We start from the raw sequence: 26,888 nt of genomic DNA on the forward strand, positions 1-26,888 counted from the left end.
GGACCTCGTGCGGCGAAGCGCGAGAGAGACGGAGAAAGAGAGAAAGAGAGAGAGCGAGGGAGGGAGAGAGGAGCCCCGTCTCGTAGACGTACAACGCTCTACGAGACGCGACTCGGTCTTACGTACCACTCGACCACGGTGCGTTCGTGAACAGACCGACCTCGCGGTTATGGCCACGCCAGGGCCAGGTCGCCAGGGTTACAGGCGTGCATTGTAAAAGTCCTACATGCCCCGATTTACCGGGTTCGCACGTACGTACGTATATACGTCAACCTTCTACCTATGCGCGAATCGCTCCATATACGTTTTTACACGCTTGTCGTCCACACACGTACACACACACATGCCATTTCGCGCATCTGCTGTGCGCGATCGTACACAACACGGTGCCCCATCCGTCTCGACGGTACGTCGTCGCAACGACAGCGGAGAGAGAAAGGTTGCGTTTGGCAGAAAAAAAAAAAGAAAACAGTTTCGCAAGTGTCGTAAGATTCTTTAATACGATTCGTTTATACACTTGGATCCAGGGAGGAATTAAGAGCAAGAGCAATCGTATCGAAAAATTGAACGACAGTTGCAAAGTTGCTTTTTCTGTTGATGAGAACGCAGTCAATGAGACAAGATACACCGTCTCTCTCTTCTCATTCTCTCTTTATTTCTCTCCGCCGGCCCTCTAGCCCAGTTCCGGGCACGGCCACTGATCCATCGATAAGGAAGTTTGCTGTCCTCTCCCGCGGTGAATTTGTTCATGCCGGTCGTGCACGATACGCGAGGAATCCGCGGGATCGAGCATCTCGTTGTCGCATAGTCTCGGGGTCGAGAGGCGCGTTAGTTACACTACCGGTCACGTGACCGAGCTACCTGCGAGACGGCGCGAATTACGGGCTTGGGGAAGTAAAACCTAAGATTTGACGTGGAAATACTTGAAATATTGGTATACGGTGTTTACATTGCGATTTAAACCCTCGTGTCTAACTCTTGTATTTCTTTGTATATCAGCTTGATAAATTGACTTGACTGTGTTATCGTTCCTTCTTTTTTATTCTTTCCGCGTCAAACGTCAGATACATTCATCGTTATGGCGGTCGACGTGTCATTGATGAGAAAAGGATTACGTGTAATTTTCTGTAAGATCCTAGCGTGAGTTTTTAAAAAGTAAAACACATTACGCATTTATCTATCCTTCGAATCGATCTCAAGTATCACGCCGCTCGAATACGTCACGACTTTATAGAATCATAGAAATAGAAAAAAAAAGATAAGTATCGGTCATTGTTTAGTAATCTAATTTCGCTAAGCAAGATCGTCGCAAGAAAAAATCAATTTCACTGCGATGGCTTAAGTAAGCGATATTCGTTTCTATTCTTCATATAGGAGGACTTGCTCCTCATAAGTCTCTCACGTGCGTTTTCTTTCTCCTAGTCTGCGCCGAGATATAAATAAGATAAAACAGTCTCTCTCGGAATAGCGCCACGACAAAAATAAAAGCATCATCAATCTAAGTAGATCGCCGTGCAAAGTTGACGCACAGTAAGAAGTGCGTAACTAATCGGATCAATTAAATCAGACTAGATTTTTCGACGATTCACGTCAAGCAAGAATGGGTAAGCCAGTCGTCGCTGCTCTCGCATAACTTCAGTACGTACCGGTAGACCGCGCGATATTCAAACGTAAAAATAAATCTTTCTAGATGGCCGATTTTAAATAAAGAAAATGTAATTGCCGTACTGTAACATTTAATTACGTGGACACCATGTAGTGACAGGGTTGCCACAAAACTAGAAATGATAATAATCAGGAAAAATCAGCAAAGATTCAGGGAATTTTTCGCAAAATTTTCTAGAAAATAAAAATTCTTGGTTTTGAAGAAATTTAACATTGGTACATCACACCTATGCAGTTTTGGAATACTGCCAACTTAAAAAATTAAATGCAAACAGTGTTAGCAACGTTAATAGTAATATGCTCTCTCAAGAAAATATTCGATAAGTCCCAAATCGGTATGAAATCACAAAAAATGTCAAAATATTGTTGAAAGTCGGGGAAAATCATGGAAATTTGTCTGGAAATCGGAGAAAGGTTATGGAATTTTAGGAATTTGTGGCAACTCTGTGCGAAATCTCTCACATAATAGACGTTGAGTTTCTCGTGGCTCTTCGTTTGATTTCGCGACGACAGATCGATGACGGGCTATTCGCGATATTAATTCGGAGAGGGGAGGGGGGGGGGTGGATATGAAAGCGTGTAGCGATGTATCGTTCGTGGCCGTTCGGGAGCGAGAGAAAAATGAGCGCCTAGGGAGGAAGAGAGAAGGTGACGCGCGCGTAGGTGCGTAATTTATCGCTACGCGGGACGCGCAACGGCCGCACGACGACGTCACACTTTGCGCGCCGCGCCGTACAGCCGGCCGGAATGACGTAGCGTGTCGTCGCTCTCTTCTCTCGCTTATCGGTGCTGTTAATCGAAGAGGCGCAGCGCGCCCCCTGTCCCTCCGCGGCGACCGCCTCGTCGACGCCGCTGTTGTCGCCGGTGGCCGCGGATGATGCCGCTTATGCGAAAATATGCGAGAGCGAGAGAGAGAGCCAAGTTAAAAACCACGGCCTCGGCCCCGTGCCGTAGGGAGTTCAGAAGCGCAACGTAGTGAGTAAAACTGCCCCCTCGTAGTGCGCGCCCGCGGTTACCGATCATCGCCCATGCACTTCTCGAATCGTGCGCGCCGTCAAGTTCGTACCTCCTACCCCGCGCGGCCGTTATCCTAACCTTCCTCCCGGCCTCCCCTCCCCTCCTCTCCCTCCCTCCCTCCCTCCCTCCATCCATCCATCCATGCCGTCGCCGTTTGCCCTCCCTTCCCGTCCCACACGCGCTCGTTGCCCCTTAGAACCTCCGTCGCCCTTCCGCTCCCTCCCTTCCTGCCTCTTTCCCGCCCGCCCGCCTACCTCCCCGCTGCTCTAAGGTCCTCCATTTTGTCGTGATTCCTCTAGCTCTAAACGTATATCGGACATTTCCCTTACACGCCGCCGCCACCACTCACGGCAGAATCGCGCGTGAAAATTCCGTTTGCCGTTGACAGACCGCCAATCGGCCCCGGACGGCGCGATTACTATGGGACTTCACCATAGGTCGTCCTGGAAGGTGTCGGTCTCTCTTTCTCTATCGTTCTAACTCTGTCTCTCTTTCTCCAACCGCAGTTTGTTCCTTCTCTCTTTTACATGCTACCATTCTTCTCTCCTTTTCTCTTGTTTTTTCTCACTCTCACGCGTTCTCTCTCGCTCGTTTGCGCTCTCTTTCTCTCTCGCTCTCTCTCGTTTCTCTTTCCTCGCCCCTCCACGCACCGTCCGGCGCCCCTCATCCCACCCCTTTTTCTCCGCTCCATAAGTCTTTCTCTATCCTTCCAGGTTTGTTCCCCCTAGTATAAATTGTGTCTTTTTAATAACACGCGATTCTCTCGAAGCGTCGTACGCCGGTTTTCGCCGTTCGCGAAGCGTAACCTCTCTCGCACGGCGCCCGAGAGGGATCATTGAAGCCGCCTCTCTCTCTCGCCGTGCTTCGCATTCGTCGTTCTCGTTCTTGTACCCGTCGTTGTCATCGCTATCGTTCGTGGTCGATCTCGTACGCCACTTTGGCTTCGCCGTACGACTCGTCATTACTATGTGGCGGCGACGTGCCTTACATTCGGTAACGGTTGAATCGCCTAGGCGCTCCTCGTGACTATAGTCCGTCACTATTTGGTTCGTTGCATTGTTTCTTTCCTCTTGTGTGCTGTTTTCGCCGCTCGACCAAAGCTCGCAGTATATTTTACATCGCCCGTCCTCTGCTTTCAGATGTCTGCTGGGTCACAAATTCAGATGGCACCCCAAACAACCGTAAACTCTGGTCAGACAGTTCATAGTCAAGACTCGAACATGAGCACTGGTAAGTCAGATTCGTCCTTTGACATTGATATACATTTAACAGGAGTCTTGCTTGAAATACCTGAGTGCTTTCTGCACATCCTAGTCCTCTGAACAATTATCTTGCTTCGAGAATAAAGTCTTGTGCATCTGGAAAAGTTCTCTTCGAATATTCTTATTGAATGTTTTCAAATAAACAGGCAGTCCTTTGATTTGTTATTATTATCCATATTGATATCAAAATTTAAGGGTATACCCTTTATAGTCATTCTGACAATGGATTATAATTCTGCAGGCTCATCGCATAGTGATAAGGAGGTGGATGCAAACACTCCGGAAAAAGTACCACGGACTACTTCTGAGAGGAAAAGAAAGCGTAAAGCCGATGATGGAGGTGGAGGTGTCGCAGGTGGCTCTGTAGCTAGTAAGGGGGCTAGATCAGTTGCTGCTCTTGATAATAAGAAGATCAATGAGTATTTTCCAAAGCATCATCTGGGCAGTAGCCCTATTCGGCATGGTGGAGCCAAGAGCCCCTCCCCTCAACAGGGTTATCCTATGGTAAGATTATGTCATATATAAACGTAAACGTTATAAAAATGGTCTTATAGTTTTGTGATATTTGTGTAACGTATGTTTCCTCGCTAACAGTATCCACCATCGCCACAACAGTTACTTTCACCACAAGTAACAACACCTAATTCTTCGGTGGCGGAATTCTCTTCGCTGATGCAGCCACCGAGACCTCATCCTCAACCTCCACCACCTCCTCCACCAGCTTCGTCGCAACCTGCGGGCTCTATGGTCAGCAAGCAGGTGCAGGTAAGGCCTACCAACCTCAATAGGACAAGCCAGGTCAGGCAAGCGAAGACTAACACCCCAAATGTAAGCAAAATTCGGTAATATCTGCAAGCATTTTATAAGAAACGTCCCACAGTTTGTATTCGTGTCTTTCTACTGCAATATACTCAGCAATGTTGAATATATTATAAGAATATATAAGCTTAAACGTTTCGAAAATGTTTTCATTGTTAATATAATAAAATATAGCAACTCTACCACACTGTGTTGTAAATAGATAATAATAAAGCTGCCACTGTCACTCCTAACAATGAAAATATACCGATAAAAATATAGAATTACTGTTTAATAAAAATTTATCTGTTAGAGGTATTTATCTTCCTAAAGATTTGTTTTGGATTAATTTTTTGTGTAAAAACAAAATGATAAAAGCCAGAGTGATATAAATAACATAGAGTGGATAGATTACCAAAAATTAATTTTTTGTATTTAAGAGAATATTTTGTTTGTGATCTATATACAACGTAGGTAGATTAGATTTTTCATATGCATTTGTGATCTTGTGATGGGCATTTCTTGTCAAATGTTTTCAGTCAAATCAGCTAATCTTTGGCCAAATTGTAGCACTGTATACATTTGTTATTATACAAATACAGGCTATCTTGTAGTGCTACTCGTTTATGTTATAAGATACTTGTTTTAAGGATTCTAGTATGTTTGAAAATAAAAAAAATCGTACTGTATTTGCAAACAATGCTCGAGTTGTGAGTGTTGTCAAAGACATATTTTATTGCTTTGTATCGTATCTTTATTTCTTTGGATTCATTGAACAATGCATTTAAGTTCTAATGAGTCCAATATCGTTTAACTGTTACAAGATGAAATCTATTAATAATTTTGTGTGTGTGTTGGGGTTATATATCTATATATTGGCGTTTGTATGAGAGCATTTTATACATGCGTACATTTTTGGTGTTTTCCTTGCTGCCTGTGTGACCCTCAGTTCCATCAGCGTTTGTTCACGTTGCCTAAGTTTTGCTCACTAATTTATTTTCTATACAAAGAAAAAGTCATAGTCGTAGTGAAATATAAAAATGATTACATTACGTAATTAAACAGATAGTTAATAGAACACCAAATATAGACGTTGTATATTTACCGTGTAACTTTGTTAATTTATTTAACAAATTATTTCTTATGTTATGCACTTCCGCGTGTAGCAAGGTATCCAGTATTTTCGAGTAATGCTGACAAATGTATCAGATGTTACGGTAACATGTTTCGTTTATCGTAAAATTATACAAATTGCATTCCAGACAGAACTTACTTGCCAGAGGATACAGGAATTTGAAACTCAAGCCTCTTCAGACTTAGAACTACGTAACAATAAAATTGACGAGTTAAATAGGGTAAGTGCAGGCGTGATTATGGTAATTTATTTATGCAAATCTTACTATTCTTACTTTAGATCACATAAAATACTCACATAATCTAAAATTTATTGTATAAGCGAGAGTTATGCTGTGCATCTTGACGCAAATTAATCTAGTGTCTTTGAACTTTACAGACAACGGACGAACTTAGGCATCAAATCGCTAATCAACAGAAAGTGCTTGAGCAGCACAAATCACATATAAATAAGTGTATAGACGTTGTAAAGAAGTTATTAAAAGAAAAATCAAACATAGAAAAAAAGGAGGCTAGGCAGAAGTGTATGCAAAATAGACTGAGGTTGGGCCAGTTTGTGACGCAAAGGGTGGGTGCGACGTTTCAAGAGAACTGGACCGACGGTTATGCATTTCACGAACTTGCACGACGGCAAGAGGAGATAGCAACGGAACGAGAGGAGATCGACAAGCAGAAGAAGCTGCTACTCAAGAAAAGGCCGTCGAACAGCGAGACAGGCAGGAAACGTAGTCAACCACAACCTTCCTTGCACAACGGTACCGAGGCGACGTTCTTGAAGCCAGATGCAGTACCTGGATCGTATACGTGGCAGGAGTATTATGAAGCTGACGAAATACTCAAGGTATCAACGTTTTGCGACTATAATTTCCATAAATGTTCGATTTTTCAACATTTTTAAGCCTCGCGATGTGTGTTTCCAGTTGAGGCAAAGTGCGTTGAAAAAGGAAGACGCAGATTTGCAACTAGAAATGGAAAAGCTCGAAAGGGAGCGAAATTTACACATTAGAGAGTTAAAGCGTATTCACAACGAGGACCAATCGAGATTTAACTCTCATCCTGTTTTGAATGAGCGGTATCTCTTATTAATGTTGTTAGGAAAGGGCGGTTTCAGTGAAGTGCACAAGGTAATGAAATATTTCTATCTCTTGTTTTCGTTAGCCATATTAATTTATGTAAGTATACAAAAATATTTTATTGCTCTTTTTTTCGCGTATAGGCATTTGACTTAAAAGAGCAACGGTACGTGGCTTGTAAGGTGCATCAATTAAATAAAGACTGGAAAGAAGACAAGAAGGCTAATTACATAAAGTAAGTTTCCTTAAGAGTTTCCTCTTTTGTCGATATTAATTTATTATAACCGATAATTAATATAAAGATGTTTTAATAACAACATGATTTAGTTCCTCTCAAGAAGGATGTTTCTACTTCTTCTTTTTTGTTACAACAGACATGCATTGCGAGAATATAATATACACAAAGCACTTGATCATCCTCGAGTCGTAAAATTGTACGACGTATTTGAAATTGATGCCAATTCCTTTTGTACTGTTCTGGAATATTGTGATGGCCATGATTTAGATTTTTACCTCAAGCAGGTAAGTGTTCAATTGTCACTTGATACGAATTTTCTATTTTAATGATTATATTGTAGATTATAATATAAATTTTTATTATTTTCGAACTATGTCTTTTTTAAATTCATTGCAGCATAAGACTATACCCGAAAGAGAAGCGAGATCTATTGTTATGCAAGTCGTATCGGCATTAAAATACCTCAATGAAATAAAACCCCCAGTCATACATTACGATCTGAAACCAGGTAAATATTACCTGGCGAATACAATAGTCATTAACGAAGAATTTTATAATGAGGATTATTTTTATACGCAAGTAAGTATGATTTCATTACTCGATGCTCCCGTTTGCAGGTAACATCCTGTTAACCGAAGGCAATGTGTGCGGTGAAATAAAAATCACGGATTTCGGTTTAAGTAAAGTGATGGACGAGGAAAATTATAATCCGGATCACGGAATGGATCTAACGTCCCAAGGAGCGGGTACTTATTGGTACGTATTTTCTCTTAAATTATTTTATCATGTTATTCGTTGATTATTAATGGAGATTACAAACTTGTATTTTTGCATTTATTATAGGTATCTACCTCCTGAATGCTTCGTCATTGGCAAAAATCCTCCTAAAATATCGTCCAAGGTTGACGTATGGAGCGTAGGAGTTATATTTTATCAATGTCTATACGGTAAAAAGGTATCTATCGCAGTTTATATCCCACAAAGTTTCACTTATCGCGAATATAATAAAACATGTATATTAAAAAAAAAATTTATTTTTGTAGCCTTTTGGTCACAATCAATCGCAAGCCACCATTTTAGAGGAGAATACGATACTAAAAGCCACCGAAGTCCAGTTCGCGAATAAACCAACCGTCAGCAACGAAGCAAAGGTAAGGTCGTCAGTGAGAAAAAAAACCGATGAAAATCGAAATTGAGAGCCATTTTATAATGCGACGATTTACTGTTACAGAGTTTCATAAGAAGTTGCCTAGCGTACAGGAAGGAGGAACGTATAGACGTACTGACACTAGCTAGACACGAATACCTGCAACCCCCAGTGCCAAAACATGGCCGCCAAGCGAACAGCCAGCAGCAGCAGCAACAACAACAGATCCAGCAGCAGCAACAGAGCTCGTTCAATATCGGCATGTTTAGTGGTATGAACGCGTCGAGCAGTTCGTAGTGGAGAGGAAGGACTAAGGACAAAATCCTCGATATATACCAATACATGCCAAATCTTGAGCGCTCGGACTGTGTACACCATCTCATCTTAGGGAAATAACGATTGCTATAACCAATTGTAAATACTAAAACCGGATACTATCATCGTCACCACCCACCAACCACCATCACCCATCACCACCACCACAATTATTATCACATCTACCACCGCCATCACCACACCATCACAACTATACTTACAGGATCGACTACATAGAACATTGCAAGAGAGATGCGAGACTGGTCACCCGCAAGTCCAGGAGCTTGCGTCTTTCTACAAGCCACGCCACATTATTCAGCATGACAAGAAACAATGTTGTGTTCGTAAATATTCAATTGTATTATCGTTCCTTGTATCAAACAGTGCGATGACTTGATAATAGTGTTTAAAAGAAACAAGAGAGCGAGAGAGAACGAACGAGCGTGCGAACGAGAAAATAACATGTGATAAGTCATTACGAGATAAAAGTGACGTCTAGAATAAGAGGGGAGGGGGGAAATAGAGCATGTATGAAAGAGAGAAAGAGATCGCAAGAGCGTCAAGTAAAACGAGAAAATAAAGTAAAATAAATTTTTTTTTTCGATGGAAGCAAAATAAAGTTGATGAGATAAAGGAAGCAACGAAGAATAGGAGAAAAAAGTAGGAAGAAGTCGAGAAAAGCAATCGGAGCAATCGCTTTCACGGAGATGACGTTTCTCTCTCCCGGCGTTTTAGTGTGCGTGAGCGAACGATAGAGGATTGTTAAAATTAGTGTGAGTGTATATATTTATACTATATATATAAATATATATATATATAAACTAATAAATTCAACATAATATATATATATGGTGTAAAAAGAACGACGACGACAAGCATTGACAGTGGGAAGACAACTGTGGTGGCTCTATCCTCGCATGACCTCCGGCGCCGGTACCGGCATTCCATGAATGCTCGGCCTGTGCATCATGTTACTTTATTCGAATATTAACATTATTACCTGTATCATGACTAATAACGGTTAACATACACGCGCATCCACGCCCACATACGAAAACACATACACGACACGAGTACACGAAGAAGATTTGATTGGTTGTTCCTATTCTGAGACGAGAGTGGGCTTTATCTATAATGCCGGAACGATAGTCCGATAGAGAGCGAAGTGAGAATCGCATAGAGAAAACGAGAGTGTGTGTGTGAGAAAGAGAGAGAGAGAGAGAGAGAGAGAGAGAGAGAGAGAGAGAGAGAGAGAGAGAGAGGCGCGATGTGCTCCCAAAGTGAATAAAAAAAAAAGCATCGTAGTCCACCACTTATCATCACCACTTGTAAAACCCGTTCTCACGCGTGTATAGTTTAAAACCCCGTGTCGATTCGTTGTAACAAGGCCACGCATTACGTTTTTCCTCCTTCACTCTTCCTCCTTTTTTCTTCTCTCCTCTCTTTTCTTTTCTCTCCCTTTTTTCTCTAAAATTATAGAGAGATAGAGAAAAAGAGAGCGAGAGAGAGAGAGAGAAAGCGCGGATCCAAATGTGTGTATAGAGCAAGTTTAAAGAAACGGTTAAATGATTTATAATTAATTAATCAGACGAAAAGTACGGGAAAAATATGACGAAGATAAGGAAAAACGAGCAAATCTTTAAGATAAGAAAGCCCGTGAAATGCTATACCGACCCAATCATTATTTCTTTACTCGTAATTTGTTTTATATATGTACGTTATATATAGATAATTATGAAATAGAAAACTAAGTTATTTTATCAAGTGCCCTTGCTTTGTATTATAGTCGCGTCCGTCGGCGAGCCGTAGCTTCTGGGAGTAAAAGAAAGAGAGAAAGAGAGAATGAAGAGAGAATGTGTTGAGAGCGAAAGTGAGATTAAAGCGAGCGAGTGCGTGTGTTGTTAAAATATTGCGTCAGTTATTGGTACAATGTGGGCACCGGGGTATTGATGACAATTCAATACCATCAATGTGATTGGCAGAAGTGTGGTGAGAGAGGAGAATACATTACAAGTCTGAACAGAGTCTACTACTTAGATCCGTCGCTTCAATTTTGACAAAAAAAAAAGAATATCAACCGTTCCTGCATCCTGCATCCCATTTTTTTTCGCGAAAATGCGCTCTTTTTTCATTTTGCACGCGCGACGTCGCATTAATCGTGCTCATTGACGCTCTATGAGGTGACATGATTCCAAAGGGATATAATCCGCGGTGCAATTCGACACAGTTTTCCTCTACGACGTGGATTTTCGAAATTCTTTTCGCTGACAAGAAAGAGAAGGGAGGGAGGGAGGAGTATTAACGCGATTAATAAAATGTAAAAATTGTTATCTGCATTGTTTCTCCGTTATATCATTTTCGCGCGATAAATCTAGATTGAGTAGAGCTAATCTCTAAAAGTTTACTGCAGCCGGCCTTCAAAAAATTATCCAAAGGTGTAATTTGCCAAGCGTTTTTAACACCTTCGAGATCTCTCGTGGTGAATGATGAACATTTACGCGAGAATACATAGGGTTCGTATACTTTGCGACAGGAAGGATATTTTACATTTATACATATCTATGGAATTCTCTGGGAACGTAATCGGTGAATGCAATCATGTGCATGTAAAATAGAAACGAAAAAATTAAAAAAAAAAAGGATTTTATCGAAAACTTTTCACTGAGCACAAATAGAAAGAAAAATACCTTCCCATCGACTATAAGGAATTGCCATGATCTACATACTATTATAATATCCGTAATACTAAATACTGGTCTTTTTCTTTTCCAATCGTCCCTGCATGTCGGCATAGTCACGATCTTCCTCACGATAAAAAAAAAAGAATAAAAAGGAAAGAAACAGGAATTGCGTCGAGGGCGGTGTATGAAAACGTTTATAGCAATAAATTTTACGTATTTGTGTATAATTTAAAATTAGTAAACTTATTAATTAAATATAAATCACACGCATTTCTCACGGTATGCATGATATCCCCGCTGTTTTTCATTTTTCTTCTGTCACTTTCGTTTTTGACGAACGATGTTGAACAATGAATTGCCGAATGTCTCAAAAGTTAGAACATTTTATTTATATATATTTATATACGTATTTAGTATGTGTGAATTATATAAAAATGAAAATCGCCGAGGTTACACGAAGTATTGATTAGGCTGAGAACGCGCGCGCTTTGGGCCGAGGGCTAATCGACTGGTCTCTGTATCGAGATATTCATTTAATAGCAGGTGTAAAATCGTTGCGCTAATTACAACCACAATAATTCTTTTTATCTTATCCTACGAGTGAACAAGTCATGCGTACACAGAACTAGTATAATTGTAGTCGGAGAAGTGAAATTCAATGAACACCAAATATGCCTCGAAGTTAATTAGTTTCTTCGAACTCGTATATGGAAAGTAAAATAAAAACATTTATACATGAGAGAAAAGAGAGGAGGAAGAGCACATAAATTGTGAGGGAAATCGATCAATTTTTGATTCGCGTTAACTTTTAGCTCCGGCTCTTTTTTTCTAATTCTAGTTACAATCGTGACTCTCTCAACTATTCGACCACGCCGAATCTTGACTCTCGCTCAACAGTTCAAAATCTACAAATTGTTACCTATGAGACACGAGCACGAAGTAAATTTACTTTATTCTACGTGTGGTCAGTATAAAGTTAAAACGTCCGACAGCTTTGCTTAACCGATATTGAGCGCCGCATAATTCTAAGATCCGTTCTATGTATATATGTATAATAGTTAGTTACCGCTGTATAATTTCTTTTAGTCTTTAGATAACCTGAAAAAAATCCATATTGTGACGTATGTAAAAATATATTTAAAAATTGTATATATTCCATTTTATTTCATTTTCTACGTTTATTTTCCGGAATCGGCATATGTCTCTCTTTCTCTCTCTCTCTCTTTCTCTCTTCTGTTTCTTTCTCTTTCTTTGAGTTTTATCGAATCATATACAAATAAAATTTTGATGAAGAGAGTAATATAATAACGATTGTGCGCTGGAGAAGTGTTTCCTCATTTTGCGCGGTACTAACTAATCTATCTAGCATAGAGACGACGCTGAACATTTTTTTTTGCAAGATAGAAGCGTACCACGTATTCTCCTCGAGCTTTTGAAAAATAAAACATCTAAAACACATAAAAATTCGATATCATAATATAACACAATGTACAGTCCGCACTAAAAGAATTTTTTTCCGAGGAGACTTCGATCATACGATGAAATTTACGTATTCTGAGCACACTCGGGTACGTTCTGCAACACTGTCTACAGCGTTTTAATTTCACGAAATTCCATTCATTCGCAACATTTTATGCGTACTTATACTCAAAGAGTAAAATTATGTACAACATTGTATGGAGCATTTCAGGAAGAATGTGCCAGAGGTCGAGTAACTGCGTTGCTCAAGTAAATCTTCGAATGTTACTCAAGAAAAGCAGAAATACAAATTTTTATTCCAAATTATTTCTGCCCTCAAAATTATTCTTAGAACATATTCCACATTCTGGCAGATCCTATTCGAAGACCCCTCATAAAATTATTACTAATGTCACGACCAACAATCAGCGGGGACGAAACCTCTGAAAATTCTCCAAATAAACTTATGTGCAACATTTCTTCATGACGATTTGTGAGTTTCGTCTTGTCTCCGATCCACACTCTAAACTATTCCAGTCAACTACGTCTCGCATTTTTCAGGGTGATGTTCAATCAGAGTCGTTGCTGTCATCTGACTTTAGTGCATAAGATACTGGCTTCCGAGCTCTACCGGTTCGGAATGGCGAATCATCAGATACCTTTTCTTCATCTGATTCTAATACCTTCTTTTTCTTCTTCTATAAATGAAAATTAAATCAATAAAAAATTCTTACGACACTATCCTAATTATTATATTGAATATATCGAAAATGTCGCGCTTACTTTTTGTTTAGTGGTAAATAATTCATCCGTGTCAGAGTCCTCGGATGATTTCAGTTTTTTCTTCATCTGTCTCTTCACTCCTTTGTTACCACCGTTCTCAGTCTTTTTCTTGGAACGTGCTGTAAATACAAGAGATGAGCAATGATTACGAAATAACTTTTATTTAGCTGTACGATTCAGGTAATCATTTATTACCCTTCTTAGGTGACGCAAATTTTATAGGTGAATCTTCTCCGGATGAGGATATTAAAGGTTTTTTCTCAGGTAAAGATTGCTTCTCAGGAGAATTGCCGACTAACGAATCAAAAAGTTCTTCTGAAGTCGCTGTGCAGAAATAAATATATCTAATATTTTCTGTAATATAACCACACTGCTTAATGTAAATACATATTATGTTTACTTACGTGCTGATTGTGGTTTCTTGTTCGGTTTAATATTGTCGTCGGAATCGCTCAGCGTTATAAGGGAGGTTTTCTTCTTGGATCTAAAGAAAATATGCGATGTGTGTGGAGAAATAACTTTGAAGCAAGTCAATATGATATATAACAATTATACTTACGTTTGTTCCGAATCAGAAGACTGATTGAATAATTCTTGAGCACTTTCACTCGAATCATCGCTGTCAAGGTTATAATTCTTCTTGGCTATTGTTTAAACAAAGAAATAAAGAATAAAAGATTTTCGAAAAAACAAGACATAATGTAATCTACTTTTTTTTATAAATTTAATAAATTTTTGGCTCAAAAGAGAAATAAAGAGACTGATACCTGTGGTTCTACGAGACGCCCGTGGTTGTGGAAGTGGCGAAATACTACTGAAATCGATGTCCTCGCTTTCGTCTGAGTCGTTATCCTTCTTTTTAGCTCCTTTCTTGACTGGTTTAAATTGTAACGTTGTTTGTTTTAATCCTGTTTGCAAGATTAAAAGTTTATCGTTAAAATATTCGCTGTAATATTCGCTATATGTCATTTATGAATTAAAGTTTATCAACCTTTCTTTGCAGGTTTCTTTTCCATTTTTTCAGGAGAATTTCCAAGTCTTTGTTCGAGGGATTTAGTATTAGAATCGATCAGAATATCAAATTCGTCTTTTTCCTCCATAGCAGTTTGCTCTTTCTTTACCTGAACAAATTTTCAAAATTTTAATGATTTAATCGTGATATGGGTGTATAAATAAGACATCAATAAATGAATGTAAGATAAATGATAAAAAAAGAATAAATATATTTTTTTTAAATTGGAATTATAAAAAAATTTCGAATAGTGGATAGTAAAAAGATTGAAAACGTTTCGTACTGTTTTCATCAGTTCATGAATTAAAAATTAAAAACGTACAAATATATTAATAAAAAATATAAATACACATTTCATAATCTATAAAAATCAGACATAAATTAGATTTTCCTATAAAAATTAATGAAGCTAACAAAGAAGCTGTATCAAACATATAATTGTAAGCATATATAACGGAAAAATAAATAAATAAAAATAACAAACACTGTTATATATATGCTTAATACTTTTGATATGACTTCTTTGTAAAGTTTTATGCTTATACGGAGACTTATTCATATAATGTTAAATACATCCCTCTATTTATATTTTTCTATTAATATATTTGTATTTTAAATTTTACTGATAAACTTTGCGAGTATTAAATGTCTTTGATTTTTTTAACGCACAATTTACTATTCGTCAATTTTGTATAAATGAACTTTTAATATCTTTGCGCATACTTTCTCTTTAGCCATTGACTTACATTTATTGCTTTGCATGTAACAAACTTTTTTATACAAGGTTTTTTCTTTTCGGGCTAAACCGCCAAACTTAAAATATAAATTCAGGACCTCAAAACAAACAAAAATTTTTCTCTGTACGTATGCTCGTAAACGTTTCGTTCAAGAGATATTTATTTCTGAAGTTACAGAACTGTAGGAATAAATAATGTTGAAATAAGCTCTATCCTCTATTGCTTAACAATAATCAAAATTTAATCATTAAATGCTTTTTTTTTTCAAAATAATGACCTCCAACGCTATTCCTAACGCAGAATCAGATCTTCGGGTACTTATTGATGAATTTTGATCGAAATGCTGCAATATGATGGCTGTTCTTTTATTTTTCAGTGGTGCAAAAACTGCATCAGCCCGGGAAATCATATTAAATGATTTTAATTAATTTCCTTAATCAATTTCCTTCAATCATTGAAATGTTAAAGAGAATACTAATTTATCCGGCAATCTTCTGTTCGAAAATCGTGCGGCGTATTCACGGCCAGCAGCGTTAGCATTTCCATAAAAAAATCTATATAAATATACCATATCGGCATATTCACTATTAAAATACGTACGAGGCATGATTATAAGTTTATTTTACAAAAGCATTCAACGAACTAGTAGTTACAAACTACGAGTTACAACTACGAGCTTTGCGAACAAAAGCCTATCAATGACCTTCGAGGTTCAAAATAAAAACAAGAGATATTTCAATTATTCATTCCTACAGTTCTGTATATAACTTCAGAAGTAAATATCTCTTGAATGAGAAGCGCTTGCGAGCATATGTCCAGAGAAAAATTTTTGTTTGTTTTGAGGTCACATGAATTGAATTCATATTTTAAGCACAGTATAACCAGTAGGTACACTTCGTGTTACCACCTTTGATCTCTGTATCGAGAGTCATGTGAGCATCCGCCATATTAACATTTAAAAGATCCAAGACCGAATAGAGAATATAATGCCCCATAAGTAATAATGTAGTTATAACTTGAAAAATTTTACAAAAACTTCAGATAATAAATAAAATTAATTTGAAAATAACAAAAATTAAGAACAAGTATCAAACTTATTTAAACTAAATAAGTGAAACATTTTTGTTAGTTAACTTATCTTTGAGATAACGAAAAAAAGTGCATTGTATATTTTTACTATTATTACCACATTGGTTAATACTGCACGTAATATAACTTTTCTTTATTTTATCTATTTTTCAACAAATATTTAAAACAGATCCCACAAACTGTCTTCTTCTCTGTGTACATACATATATACGTTATTGTCGTCTTGCGTTTCATTGGATCCGACCCAAAACAAAAGCTGCGCAGCCATATCTGCGCGAACCCGCATTTTTTCGCAAGTGTCCCTACTAGTTATACTGTGTTTTAAGTTTGGCGATTTAACCCGGAAACACCCTGTATATATTGGGTCAGAGAAAAAGTTCTGCGGAACTTTGTTAACTCAAAATTACAGAATATATTTGTTGCGAAATTTTCGACTATCTGAAAGCTTAAAGTTTTTCCTAAAAGTTTTTAAAAAAATGTTCCTACGACTTTTTATTACCAAGTTACATATGAATTAAATAAGAGAGCATTCTGATTTTGATTGCTCATATAAAATCGTCAATTTCATTAAAAATAGAATATATGTACATTTTTGAGCTAAAAATGTGATATTACTGTTTTTTCCATTGCACGATGGTTATAAGGATAGTAATATCACATTTTTAATTCAAATTTCTATATATTTTACATTTAAAAAATTAGCATGATACTATTCCATAGAGCAACGTTTCAGCTTTAAAAATTTGTTTTTTTAATTGCAGTACGATGATTTTTAATGGAGTTATGAGCAATCAAAGTCAAAATGCTCTTTTTTACTTAACTCGCGAATAATTCAAGAACAAAAAATCATAGAAACATTTTTGAAAAACGATTTTGTAAGAAAAATTCTAAACTTTCACGATATAGATAGTCGAAAATTTTCGCAAATTTTTTAGCATGTGACCCAAAAAGTGAGAAGAAAAATTTTCTTTTTCTTCAGCTCATAGTTTTCTATATATAAAAATTACAAAACTCACAAAAATTTAAAAAAATATAGTAACCATTCGAAAGAGATTTCAAACTTTTAAACCCTTTTTTTAAATTTAAATTTTGATCATTTTTAACAAAGATATTGTATATATAATTTTGAGCTAACAAAGTACCGCAGGACTTTTCCTCCTACCTAATAAATTAGATAAGACTTACTCTTGATTTCTTTATGCCTTCTTTCTTATCCTTCGATACGATGTCGGCTTTTTCAATCTTTTTCTTCAGTTCAACGTCGATAACAGGAACTATCCGGCGAGTGTCTTCCATCTTAGAGTAGAATTTCGAGGGTGGTTTTTTGACGGTTTGTTTCGATTTAATCTGTTCCTTCTGCTCCTTCTCTTCGACCTATATAAAAATCGTAAAACAATCAAAAATAAATGAAGTTAATTTTTTTTCGTGAAAACAAAACCTTTTTTTACCTTATTTAATTCAGTTAACAAATTATCCAAATCCTCTTTCCATAAATCCATCGGCGTGCGAGCTTGCAATCTCTTCAGCTCCGCTACCTTCTCGTCTCGTTGACGCAACAAATCTTCCTTCTTTTCTCTCGTCAAAGACCACAGTGTCATTCCGAGAAGGTAATCGAAATTTTCCTTCTCCATTGTGCTCGTGGTTAAAGTGGATTCTTCATCGTTTTCTGCAACTTCTTCCTATTTATTTGGACAGTGAGTATTATTGTTAATGCTATACATATTTATGGAAACGATGAGAAAAGGTTTTTCACAAAGCAACTATAATCCGAAGTTTTATATTTAACTAAAAATTCTCTGCTTATTTTTTGTTAGATAGCAAAGAGTTTCTGCTAAAATATTTATTTATGGAAAATAATTGTTTGCCAAAAGACCTTTATGTTATAATGTCTGCACTGGTAATTTTACATAGTTTCTTTCTATATTAACTTACTTGATCCTCCTTGTGTAGCAGAATAAATAAATTCTAATAAATAAGATTCTTTTGTATTTACAGGGAATTTCCAAGCAAAAATCTACTTACCAATACTTGCTCCCTATTTTGCGATATTTTCCAAGATACCACCGGATCCGACTCGTAATTACGTCTGACTAATTCTGCTATCATGTCCTTCTTTTTCTTGTTTTCTATCACTAGAGTGCCATCACATTTTTCGATAATGAAGCGTGCTTGATTTGATAGCTTCGCCGCTTCCGCTTGTAAAATTCCTTCCAGATAATCTTTCCTCTTGTGATAAGTTTCCAATCGTACTTTATAAAATCCTTTTAATATTTGTACTACGCTTTCATATTTATTCAAGCATTGATTTTCGTCAAATGCACACTACACAAAAAATATTGACAAATTTCCATTTTATTTCCGATTGATATTATATCAGTATTTCTGATATCTTACCATTGATGTTATGGTCATCGTTGTTTGTAATTTAAATATTTTATGAAGACCATCTCTTTCTAGCTCCACTAATTTGTCACGATTCATTATTACTATAAAATGTACTGCCGTATCTGTATTATACTCTTTATAATCCCTATAATACAATCAATATTCTCGAAATTAACACAAAATTCACACAAATCTTATCATTAATCAATTATAATACTTACGTAATGATGGCCGGCGTTTTTTCAGTTCCATGTAACATGGGTTCTAACACAGTTTCCTTGTAAGCTTGTGTCCACGTGCCAATAGGAAGTTCAGTGATTTCTACCTTATCGGGTCCGATCACTGATATTTCTCCGCTTATAACGTAACGGAAATCCCCACAGCTTTCCACTACACCTTTGAAATTTTTGTAATACGGTATCTAAACAAAAATATGTGACGAAATTTACATATTTTTGTGAATTTCGTCACGGAAGAAGATGAAAATATATCTCGATATTTTTTATATTTAGAACATTTTGTATAATTGTTAAATATAAAGTACATTTAAATTATAAATTTAATTTTCTGGATAATTTTAATACCATTGGTTTCGGATCCGCGCCGTCCATCATCCTTTGTAAATTCTCGATTAGCTCTCGAGGATTGTAGTTTGGTATTTTTGTCATCCATCCGGTACCGATGCCATCGGCACCATTTACTAATACCATAGGAATCACAGGTACATAGTAAACAGGTTCGATCCTTTGATTATCGTCGTATTCGTATTTTAGCAGAGCATCATCATGTTTATGGAATATATACCTTGCCAAAGAACTATAGAAAAAAAAAGGAGATAAGTATGTAGAAATATATGTATGTAATTTCTTTTTCTGTAGGTATCTATATCTATATAATAATGGTAAGTACCTGAGCATCGTGAAAATGTATCTCGGACTGGCTGAATCCTTTCCACCAGAAAGTCTTGTACCGAATTGACCGATGGGCTGTAGCAGATTAATGTTGTTGCTACCCACGAAATTCTGCGCGAGATTAACTATGGTCGCCATTAGGGACGTCTCACCGTGATGATAAGCAGAATGTTCGGCAACAGATCCCGCCAATTGCGCGACTTTCACTTCGCGTTTGTCATTGCGTTTCAAACAAGTAAACAGTACTTTTCTCTGGCCCGGCTTAAAGCCGTCCATCATGTTTGGAATGGATCTCACATTATCATAATTGCTGTACAGTACCAATTCGACGTTAACAAAGTCCGAGAAAGAGACAGCACGCGTGTCCTTCTCGTAGAGATAACGCTCGCCGAGACCAATCTGTTTTCGCCTCTTTGTTTCATTCATGTGATTCGTCAGCCAGTCTTTACGCTGATCAACGCATTTCTTGCTGAACGCCATGATGATATTTTGATCGTCTTGCTCGCCGTCGTATCGGAAGCGTATTCTGTGTCTGCTCATATTTTCGAAGTACTCCTTCGCCTCTTTGGCGGTTGAAGTACCCAAACCTATATAAATTCGAAAAAAGAACCTTTTGTTACATTAAATCTATATGTGTAAGTATTATAACTGACAATTAATAAAGTAAGAGGAAATAGACTTCTGAGTAAACACCTTTGTAGTATTTGATCTTATACGTGTGAAAGTTTTCTGTTTCCTTCTTCCACTGCTCGAATTCCGGCAGAGAAAAGAAAGATTTAACTTGACTGCCTTTAGTGGCTTTCACGATAGGCGTAATAAATTCTTCAATGAAGTTTAGTTTCAATAACGATGGCCAGTTGTGGTGAATAAAATTGATCAATAGACCTTTGATATGTGAACCGTCCTAAAAAAAACCACATTTAATCGTAAATATTTGAAACAAAAAAAAAAATATATATATATATATATGTGTAATATCCATGTGAAAAATTTTACCTGATCTTGATCAGTCATGATCATCATCTTTCCATATCGCAACGTCTTCATATCTTCTCGAGTTAAATATTTTTTCTTATATTGAAGACCAAGAATTTTTATCAAATTGTTAATTTCAGCATTCTCCAAGATCTGTTTATGGGTAGCTTCCCGTACATTTAACATTTTACCTACGAGAAAATATTGGTTAGTATTACTATCGCACTAAAATCTCTATTCATTTTATTAGTAAAACAAATTCACCTCTCAACGGAAATATGCCATATTTATCTCTGCCTATGGAAGCAATACCGGATACAGCCATTGTTTTGGCTGAGTCTCCCTCAGTCAAGATGAGCGTGCATTCCAGTGATCTTGCAGTTCCTGCATCATTGGCATCTTCTAATTTGGGTATACCATGAAGTTTCCTTTGTTTTGATTTAGGACCCAATTTTTCAAGCTGACTGTCAGCTTTAAACTTCGCCCAAGTTAATACCGCTTCCACAACACCAATTTTCGTGACCTGTAATCACATTGAAAAGAATAGTCAAACATGTACAGACGAACTTCGATAAAAATATTTGCACTTACCGAAGTGATAAACTTATCAGATAGTGCGCATTTAGACCCAAAACTTTTCGGCTGCAAAGTCATATTCTCCTTGGTTTGCGAGTCAAAGGTAGGATTGTTAATGAGACAGTTAACGAAGATCCACATATGATTTTTAATTTGAAACGGCTTAATGGCTACACCAGCTTTATTCTTCTTCTTTAATGTTTCGATCAATTGTTTGACTATTAACTCCGTCACGTGATCGACGTGCCTGCCACCCTATCGATATTCGGCAAATTTAAATATTTGGAGCAATTTTATACTTCATAGGAAATTACTGTACACTACTATTTATCTTACCTTTGTTGTTGCGATACTATTTACAAAGGACATTTGCTGATATCCTTTATCAGACAAAGTGAGAGCTACTTCCCAACGTGGACTACAATTTTCATACACAATTTTCAATGGATTACCGATATCGTCTTCTTTTCCTTTAATATAAAAATCGACGTAATCCTTAAAATTCTTTACTGGTATACGGCTTCCATTCAGAAAAACCTTAACGCCCTTCGAAGAGGCAGCTACATCATATGCTCTTCGAGACATTAAAGATACGATATCGTCATCAAGAGATTGCATCTTAAATTTTGACAAATCCGGCGAAAATGTAACTTTCGTGAAATCATCTCCAAAATATTCTTTAATTCTAGGCTCGCTAGCTTTTCCCATATTATCACCCCATGTCTGTAAAAGAGGAGATTATAACGTACCGATAGAATTAAAGATTAAGATATCAATGTATTTGCACTCACCTGTTTTAAGCATTTCTTGTATTCCTTTGTCGCGGTCTCAACAGTAAAACGATGACTAAAAATATTACACAACTTGGCACCATAACCATTTCTGCCACCGGTTACTTTTTCCTCTTCATCATCATAATTTGATGATGTCAGAAGATGACCAAATATCATGGTAGGGACATACATGTTCTCTTCTTTATGTATTACTACGGGAATGCCTTTACCGTTGTTCCATACAGAAATGGTGTTGTTTTCCCTATAATAACACAGTGTTTAATTAATCATATGCTATTTAATTGACAATTTACGTTAATTTTTTTGAAAAATGTGCTTCTTAAGATGACTCACGAGTCAATATCAATCTTGATCATATCCATTTTAGGATCGCGTTGTTTGTTATCGGCAGCATTTACCAGGATTTCATCAAAAATTTTATACAATCCAGGAACATATTTTATATCTTTCTGCACCATCATTTCTTTCTCCTTGTCAAAGACCCACATCATTTCTGTTATTGTCTCCACAGATCCAATGTAGGTATCTGGACGCAGCAGGATATGTTCCAACTGCGACTTCTTTTGATAGATGCCTTCAATGGTTTTTTGTTTGGTAACCGACTTACTGTTGCCGGCTCCATTTGCCACGGCTGTACTCATTTTGGTACGATGTACTTTTAGATATCTATGGATAAATGAAATAAATATTACACGCATAAAGATCTATAGAAGCCAACTCCTAATATGAGAAACTAAAATACAAAGATTGTATTTATTTTGGCGCTCGAATATTTTATTCTTGTTGTTTATATAAACAAGCGCGCTATGACTTAAATAAATGACAACTAAAGCATCGTGTGCCACTATCTAACAGTAAATTCGATCACTCAAACTACACTGGATTAGTGGACATTAAAGGCTACTTCATATACTTGTAAAATATCTACATACAATGACATAATTTAATCAACTTTGACAGTAAAATAATATTAGAAGCGTGATTTAGTTTTAAGAGTTTTACAAGAAATTGCATTAATATCAATGTTATCGAAGACATTCCAATCACAGCTATTATTTCTTAATACTTTAATATTACTTCATGATATTTAGTCATTTACTAACAATAGATGCAGTAAATACCAGTAATACTCGTATTTATACCATTTAAAAAATGGAGTTTTTAAAATTAAAAACTATAAAGACTCAGCGAACTATTCAATTCAATACAATTCGTATAAGGGCTAAATGAGTCAGGCACGTTGTCTGTGTAATAAAAAAATAGATATTGTTACAATTGTAAAAGTCTTCCAAATGTTTTGGTTCTCAACGGAATTTCTTTCAGAAGCATATATTCCTATTATAGATGTATTATCCAATAAGTAACAATATTGTTCCCCCGTCCTGATTGATTCATCTCCTTTTTATATTTGTTATCCTATCTTGTTTTGTCTTTTCCATTGCCTTCATGCCATTCCGAATTTGTCGAACGGTCTGTCGACATGTAAATGTTCGCCCTGTCGATCCGGCAATTCTAAAAAAATTTGAAGATAAAAAATTAAAAGTTTTAATCTTTTCCATTGTTTTAATTCCTGTGTATTCCGTATCCTTATAGCCAATACCATCAGAATTGTAATAGAATGTTCACTCGATTTGGAAGCAATCACCATTCCTAATGGGTTCTGGCTTGAAGTTTTTGCGACAAGTTTTATGTAATCTACGATATGTAACAAACGAAATATTGTAAGAACACATGGAATGTGTTGCATCCACTGAAGATGATTCCGTTGAGAATCAAAACGTTTGGAAGACTTTTATAATTGTAACAATATATATTTTATTGCACAGATAACGTACTTGGCTCATTTAGCTCTTATACGAATTGTAATATGCGTTGCTTTTGTTTTTTAATCAGAAGAAAATGGCGGCTGAAGATCATAGAACTCTGATAGAAACTTATAATGATGTTGCTCCATTAATTAAGTGTGAATATTTGTTCTATCGATTAAAAAATGGTGATTTCAATGTTAACGACAAAAGCTGGGAAATGCAAGCATTATTGGACAAAAATTTAGCACAATCCATGTCAGAATTTGCCAGAAAATTAAATGTTGATTGTACAGCACTTATTAAACGTTTACGTGATATGTTGTTTAAATAAATCAGTTTTTAAGAAAAAAAAACCCTCAAAACTAAATCACACTCCTAGTACATGTATATTTTGTCAAATAGCATAACAATATCATTATTAGATATTTAACCCTAGCTGTACACACTTGTTTTTTTTGCACTCTAGATATACAGACTTCATCCATATTTGTTACCATATAATTTCTTTAAAATAGATATATTTCAATTAATTATTTTTTCATATCGATAGAGAATTGATTAAGGAACAAGCCCATGTGTAAAAGTTGATAGAATTAAGGAGCTTCAAGATATATAGATTCAAAGAAAAATAAAAATTTAGAAACGCGAAAAAATCGCGATTTCGAAAGTTGCGCTGGGGTCCCGGGAACCCCAGTGTATACAGAGTTAATTATTTAAAATATTTATATGCCTTTACACTTAACTTCAACTGTTAATTTTATGTACAACAGCTTTTAATACATACTAATCTAAGGTTTGTTTTCTGTGGTTGAACTAGTGTACACTTTTGGAACTTAACTTGCATTAGGTCGAAATCAGACTACGCATTGAAGATTGAGATTGAAAGATTGAAATTTGACCAATCAAAACAATAGGACCTAAAATTCCTTTGTCTTCATCAGTTAAATTTCAATCTTCAATGCGTAGTCTGATTCCAGCCTTATATGCCTTCTACAATAAGCCGCAAGTCAGAACGTCAGAAGTCTTAACCAGTCTTAACAAAGTTGTTCAAAAGAGTTGGCTATTGGCCAACTTCACCGATTATGACTTAAGATCGCTTAGAACTTCTGACTTGCGGCTTATTGTAGAAGGCCCATTACACTTACAAGTAGTGGTATGTTTTCTGTCCCTGCACTAAACTGTTGTAAAACTCTTTCTCGCTTTAAACAAATATCAAACGTATACCTATCTTACATAAAGCCAGCGGCATACGATGCTTGTTTTCCTGCTGGATTGCTAGCTGAATTAGAATCTTCTGCTGTCAGTGCCAGTATCACAGCCAATACGGTGACAAGATTCTAATTCAGCTAGCAATTAATCAGGGAAACAAGCATCGTGTACCACAGGCTTAAGATAGATATACATTTGATATTTGTCTAAAACGAGAAAGAGAGTTCTAGAACAGTCTAGTGCAGGAACAGAAAACAGACCACTAGTGTAACGAAAGTTAAGTTCCAAAATCTTATTAAGATAGATATACCTACATTTATATTTGTCTAAAACGAAAGTTCTAGAACAGCCTAGTGCGGGAACAGAAAACAGACCACTACCTAGTGTAACGCAAGTAACCGAATTCGTTGATAACTATGCTTTATTAATTTGAGATTCGATTTAGAGGCAGACGTCTAGGCGTCGGAGAAGTGCCTTTTCTTTCTGTCTGCAATGGAAACTATTACCGCAGGTGGAGGCATCCACGTTGCAAGGAACTTTGAAAAATATGGCGGGAAAGGGCCGTCATCTAATTGGCGCGGTTTCGAGAGAACGACGATGCCGTTTGTCATAAGAACGGGAACACCTGTCCTTCATCCCCCGTTACTCGCGGAGGTTTTTCACGGATCGTGAGTCCGCGAACCCGGTACGAACGACCGGGCGGCGTACGTTGCGTACCTTCAGTAATCGCACCTCGGCGTCGAGAATACGTTGCTCGCTGCTTGGCGTCGGTCGTTCCTAGAACCGCAGGACCTCCATTCGCGGGTCCGCAAGCGGTAATAATTGGCATATCACAGGCACGCGGAGCGGCTATCTCGCTGGACGCGTTGCCAAACCGACTGTTTTACTCGCGCCGACAATCAGTTACATGCGCTGAACGAGGTATTCGTCAACGTACACCACAAACACCACACAATCAACACTTTCGCGTTTACACCAGTTTACACCGCGTCGTCCGCGTTCCGCTGCTCACTTCGCGCTACTAGACTTCCCTCCGACAACAATGCTGCCAATACCGCCGCACGTAACTTTCTGCCCAACCCAATCACAAATCCGTTTGATTGGTCACACACAGTTAACGAATTATTTTCAAAATTTCTAGGGACTTTCATGGGAAAATGAGATATACAGAGGTATTTTTTCGTTATCCAACCAGGGTATCGATCATGAAACTTTTTTCCTAGGATGAAAAGTGAAAAATTTCTTCAATGGTTAAAATTTTCACTTTTCACTTTCCATTCTAGGGATAAAGTTTCATGATTGATACCCTGGGTATCAATCGATACGAATCATTTCGTATCGATAATACGAAGTAAAATTCTGTTTCTGATTGGTTGCAGAGCGTCGTACGACGCATGTCGGATCCAGTGTAAATCCAGCAATACCTTCAGCAAACGACCAATCCACAAACACCTGTGCACAATCTTAAAATAATATATGCTTATAGCGTTTTCGGCCCGATCGGGTTTGCACCAACCTGGGACCGGTCGGGCCGAAAACGCTATTAGTTTATGCTTCGGTTTTAACCATACAATTCTAAAATTCAGTCAATAAGGCTGCCAGTCTTAATTAGTCCTAACTGAAATCTATTCCGGGAGGATCCCGTTTGCCTACAATCCCGATCGCACACACCACTCATATCAACTGGTGCCTAATAATTTTCAAAGTATTTCTAGCATCGCGTTGATTGTACCCAGTCTCAAATATGAGAATCATCGACATCTAGAATGGACCGCTGATGGCAATGGTGGGGGTAGAAAGACGATTAGAGTGAGAGGCAGG

The 26,888-nt window shown here is 37.2% G+C and overlaps 2 protein-coding genes across 14 annotated transcripts in view; one reads left to right on the forward strand and one right to left on the reverse strand.

Annotated features, from left to right (window-relative positions):
- Positions 1-9,890, forward strand: part of Tlk (Tousled-like kinase) — a 53,256-nt gene extending 43,366 nt beyond the window's left edge. For 3 of the 11 annotated variants that reach the window (XM_018505567.1, XM_018505571.1, XM_018505575.1), the window contains 13 exons: positions 3,822-3,912; positions 4,186-4,448; positions 4,539-4,772; positions 6,005-6,097; positions 6,256-6,717; positions 6,797-7,000; positions 7,093-7,184; positions 7,324-7,471; positions 7,584-7,695; positions 7,805-7,943; positions 8,031-8,142; positions 8,231-8,338; positions 8,419-9,890. In XM_018505567.1, coding sequence (XP_018361069.1) covers positions 3,822-3,912; positions 4,186-4,448; positions 4,539-4,772; positions 6,005-6,097; positions 6,256-6,717; positions 6,797-7,000; positions 7,093-7,184; positions 7,324-7,471; positions 7,584-7,695; positions 7,805-7,943; positions 8,031-8,142; positions 8,231-8,338; positions 8,419-8,631 — 2,271 coding nt within the window. In that variant the 3' untranslated portion in view covers positions 8,632-9,890. Of the gene's footprint in view, positions 1-110; positions 252-1,206; positions 1,605-2,620; positions 2,641-2,660; positions 3,133-3,196; positions 3,729-3,821; positions 3,913-4,185; positions 4,449-4,538; positions 4,773-6,004; positions 6,098-6,255; positions 6,718-6,796; positions 7,001-7,092; positions 7,185-7,323; positions 7,472-7,583; positions 7,696-7,804; positions 7,944-8,030; positions 8,143-8,230; positions 8,339-8,418 lie in introns of those variants that run through there. The other 8 variants (XM_018505573.1, XR_001940058.1, XM_018505576.1 and 5 more) reach the window with 8 other exon arrangements.
- A 2,273-nt stretch (positions 9,891-12,163) lies between these two features.
- Positions 12,164-26,138, reverse strand: Top2 (DNA topoisomerase 2). 3 transcript variants are annotated; one of them, XM_018505564.1, is made up of 23 exons: positions 25,785-26,138; positions 22,384-22,716; positions 22,048-22,291; positions 21,593-21,979; positions 21,272-21,511; positions 20,945-21,203; positions 20,702-20,871; positions 20,399-20,609; positions 19,704-20,292; positions 19,379-19,610; positions 19,016-19,215; positions 18,804-18,939; positions 18,432-18,731; positions 18,342-18,350; positions 17,858-18,088; positions 17,595-17,783; positions 14,563-14,692; positions 14,339-14,479; positions 14,131-14,215; positions 13,976-14,055; positions 13,767-13,895; positions 13,572-13,690; positions 13,358-13,486 (listed from the first exon to the last, which is right to left on the reverse strand). In XM_018505564.1, the coding sequence occupies exons 2-23, from the start codon at positions 22,689-22,691 to the stop codon at positions 13,358-13,360; spliced, it is 4,518 nt and encodes a 1,505-aa protein (XP_018361066.1). In that variant the 5' UTR covers positions 22,692-22,716; positions 25,785-26,138. The 3 variants fall into 3 exon arrangements, with proteins under 3 accessions (XP_018361068.1, XP_018361067.1, XP_018361066.1); XM_018505566.1 differs by lacking the exon at positions 18,342-18,350 and having other exon boundaries at positions 12,164-13,486; positions 25,785-26,137; XM_018505565.1 differs by lacking the exon at positions 25,785-26,138 and having other exon boundaries at positions 12,164-13,486; positions 22,384-22,691.
- Positions 26,139-26,888: the final 750 nt, after the last annotated feature.

The sequence above is a fragment of the Trachymyrmex cornetzi genome, unplaced genomic scaffold (genome assembly GCF_001594075.2).
Source record: "Trachymyrmex cornetzi isolate Tcor2-1 unplaced genomic scaffold, Tcor1.1 scaffold21, whole genome shotgun sequence".
In the NCBI taxonomy this organism is placed as follows: Eukaryota; Metazoa; Arthropoda; class Insecta; order Hymenoptera; family Formicidae; genus Trachymyrmex; species Trachymyrmex cornetzi.

Bases quoted from the DNA above. Each gene is read 5' to 3' on its own strand.
- Top2 (XM_018505565.1), bottom strand. From the start codon at position 22,691: ATGAGTACAGCCGTGGCAAATGGAGCCGGCAACAGTAAGTCGGTTACC. The intron at 20,293-20,398 runs GTGTTTACTCAG...GAATTTATATAG, and splicing joins TAAGATCAAATACTACAAAG to GTTTGGGTACTTCAACCGCC. The intron at 18,732-18,803 runs GTAAGATATCAG...TTTTTTGTGTAG, and splicing joins CGATGACCATAACATCAATG to TGTGCATTTGACGAAAATCA.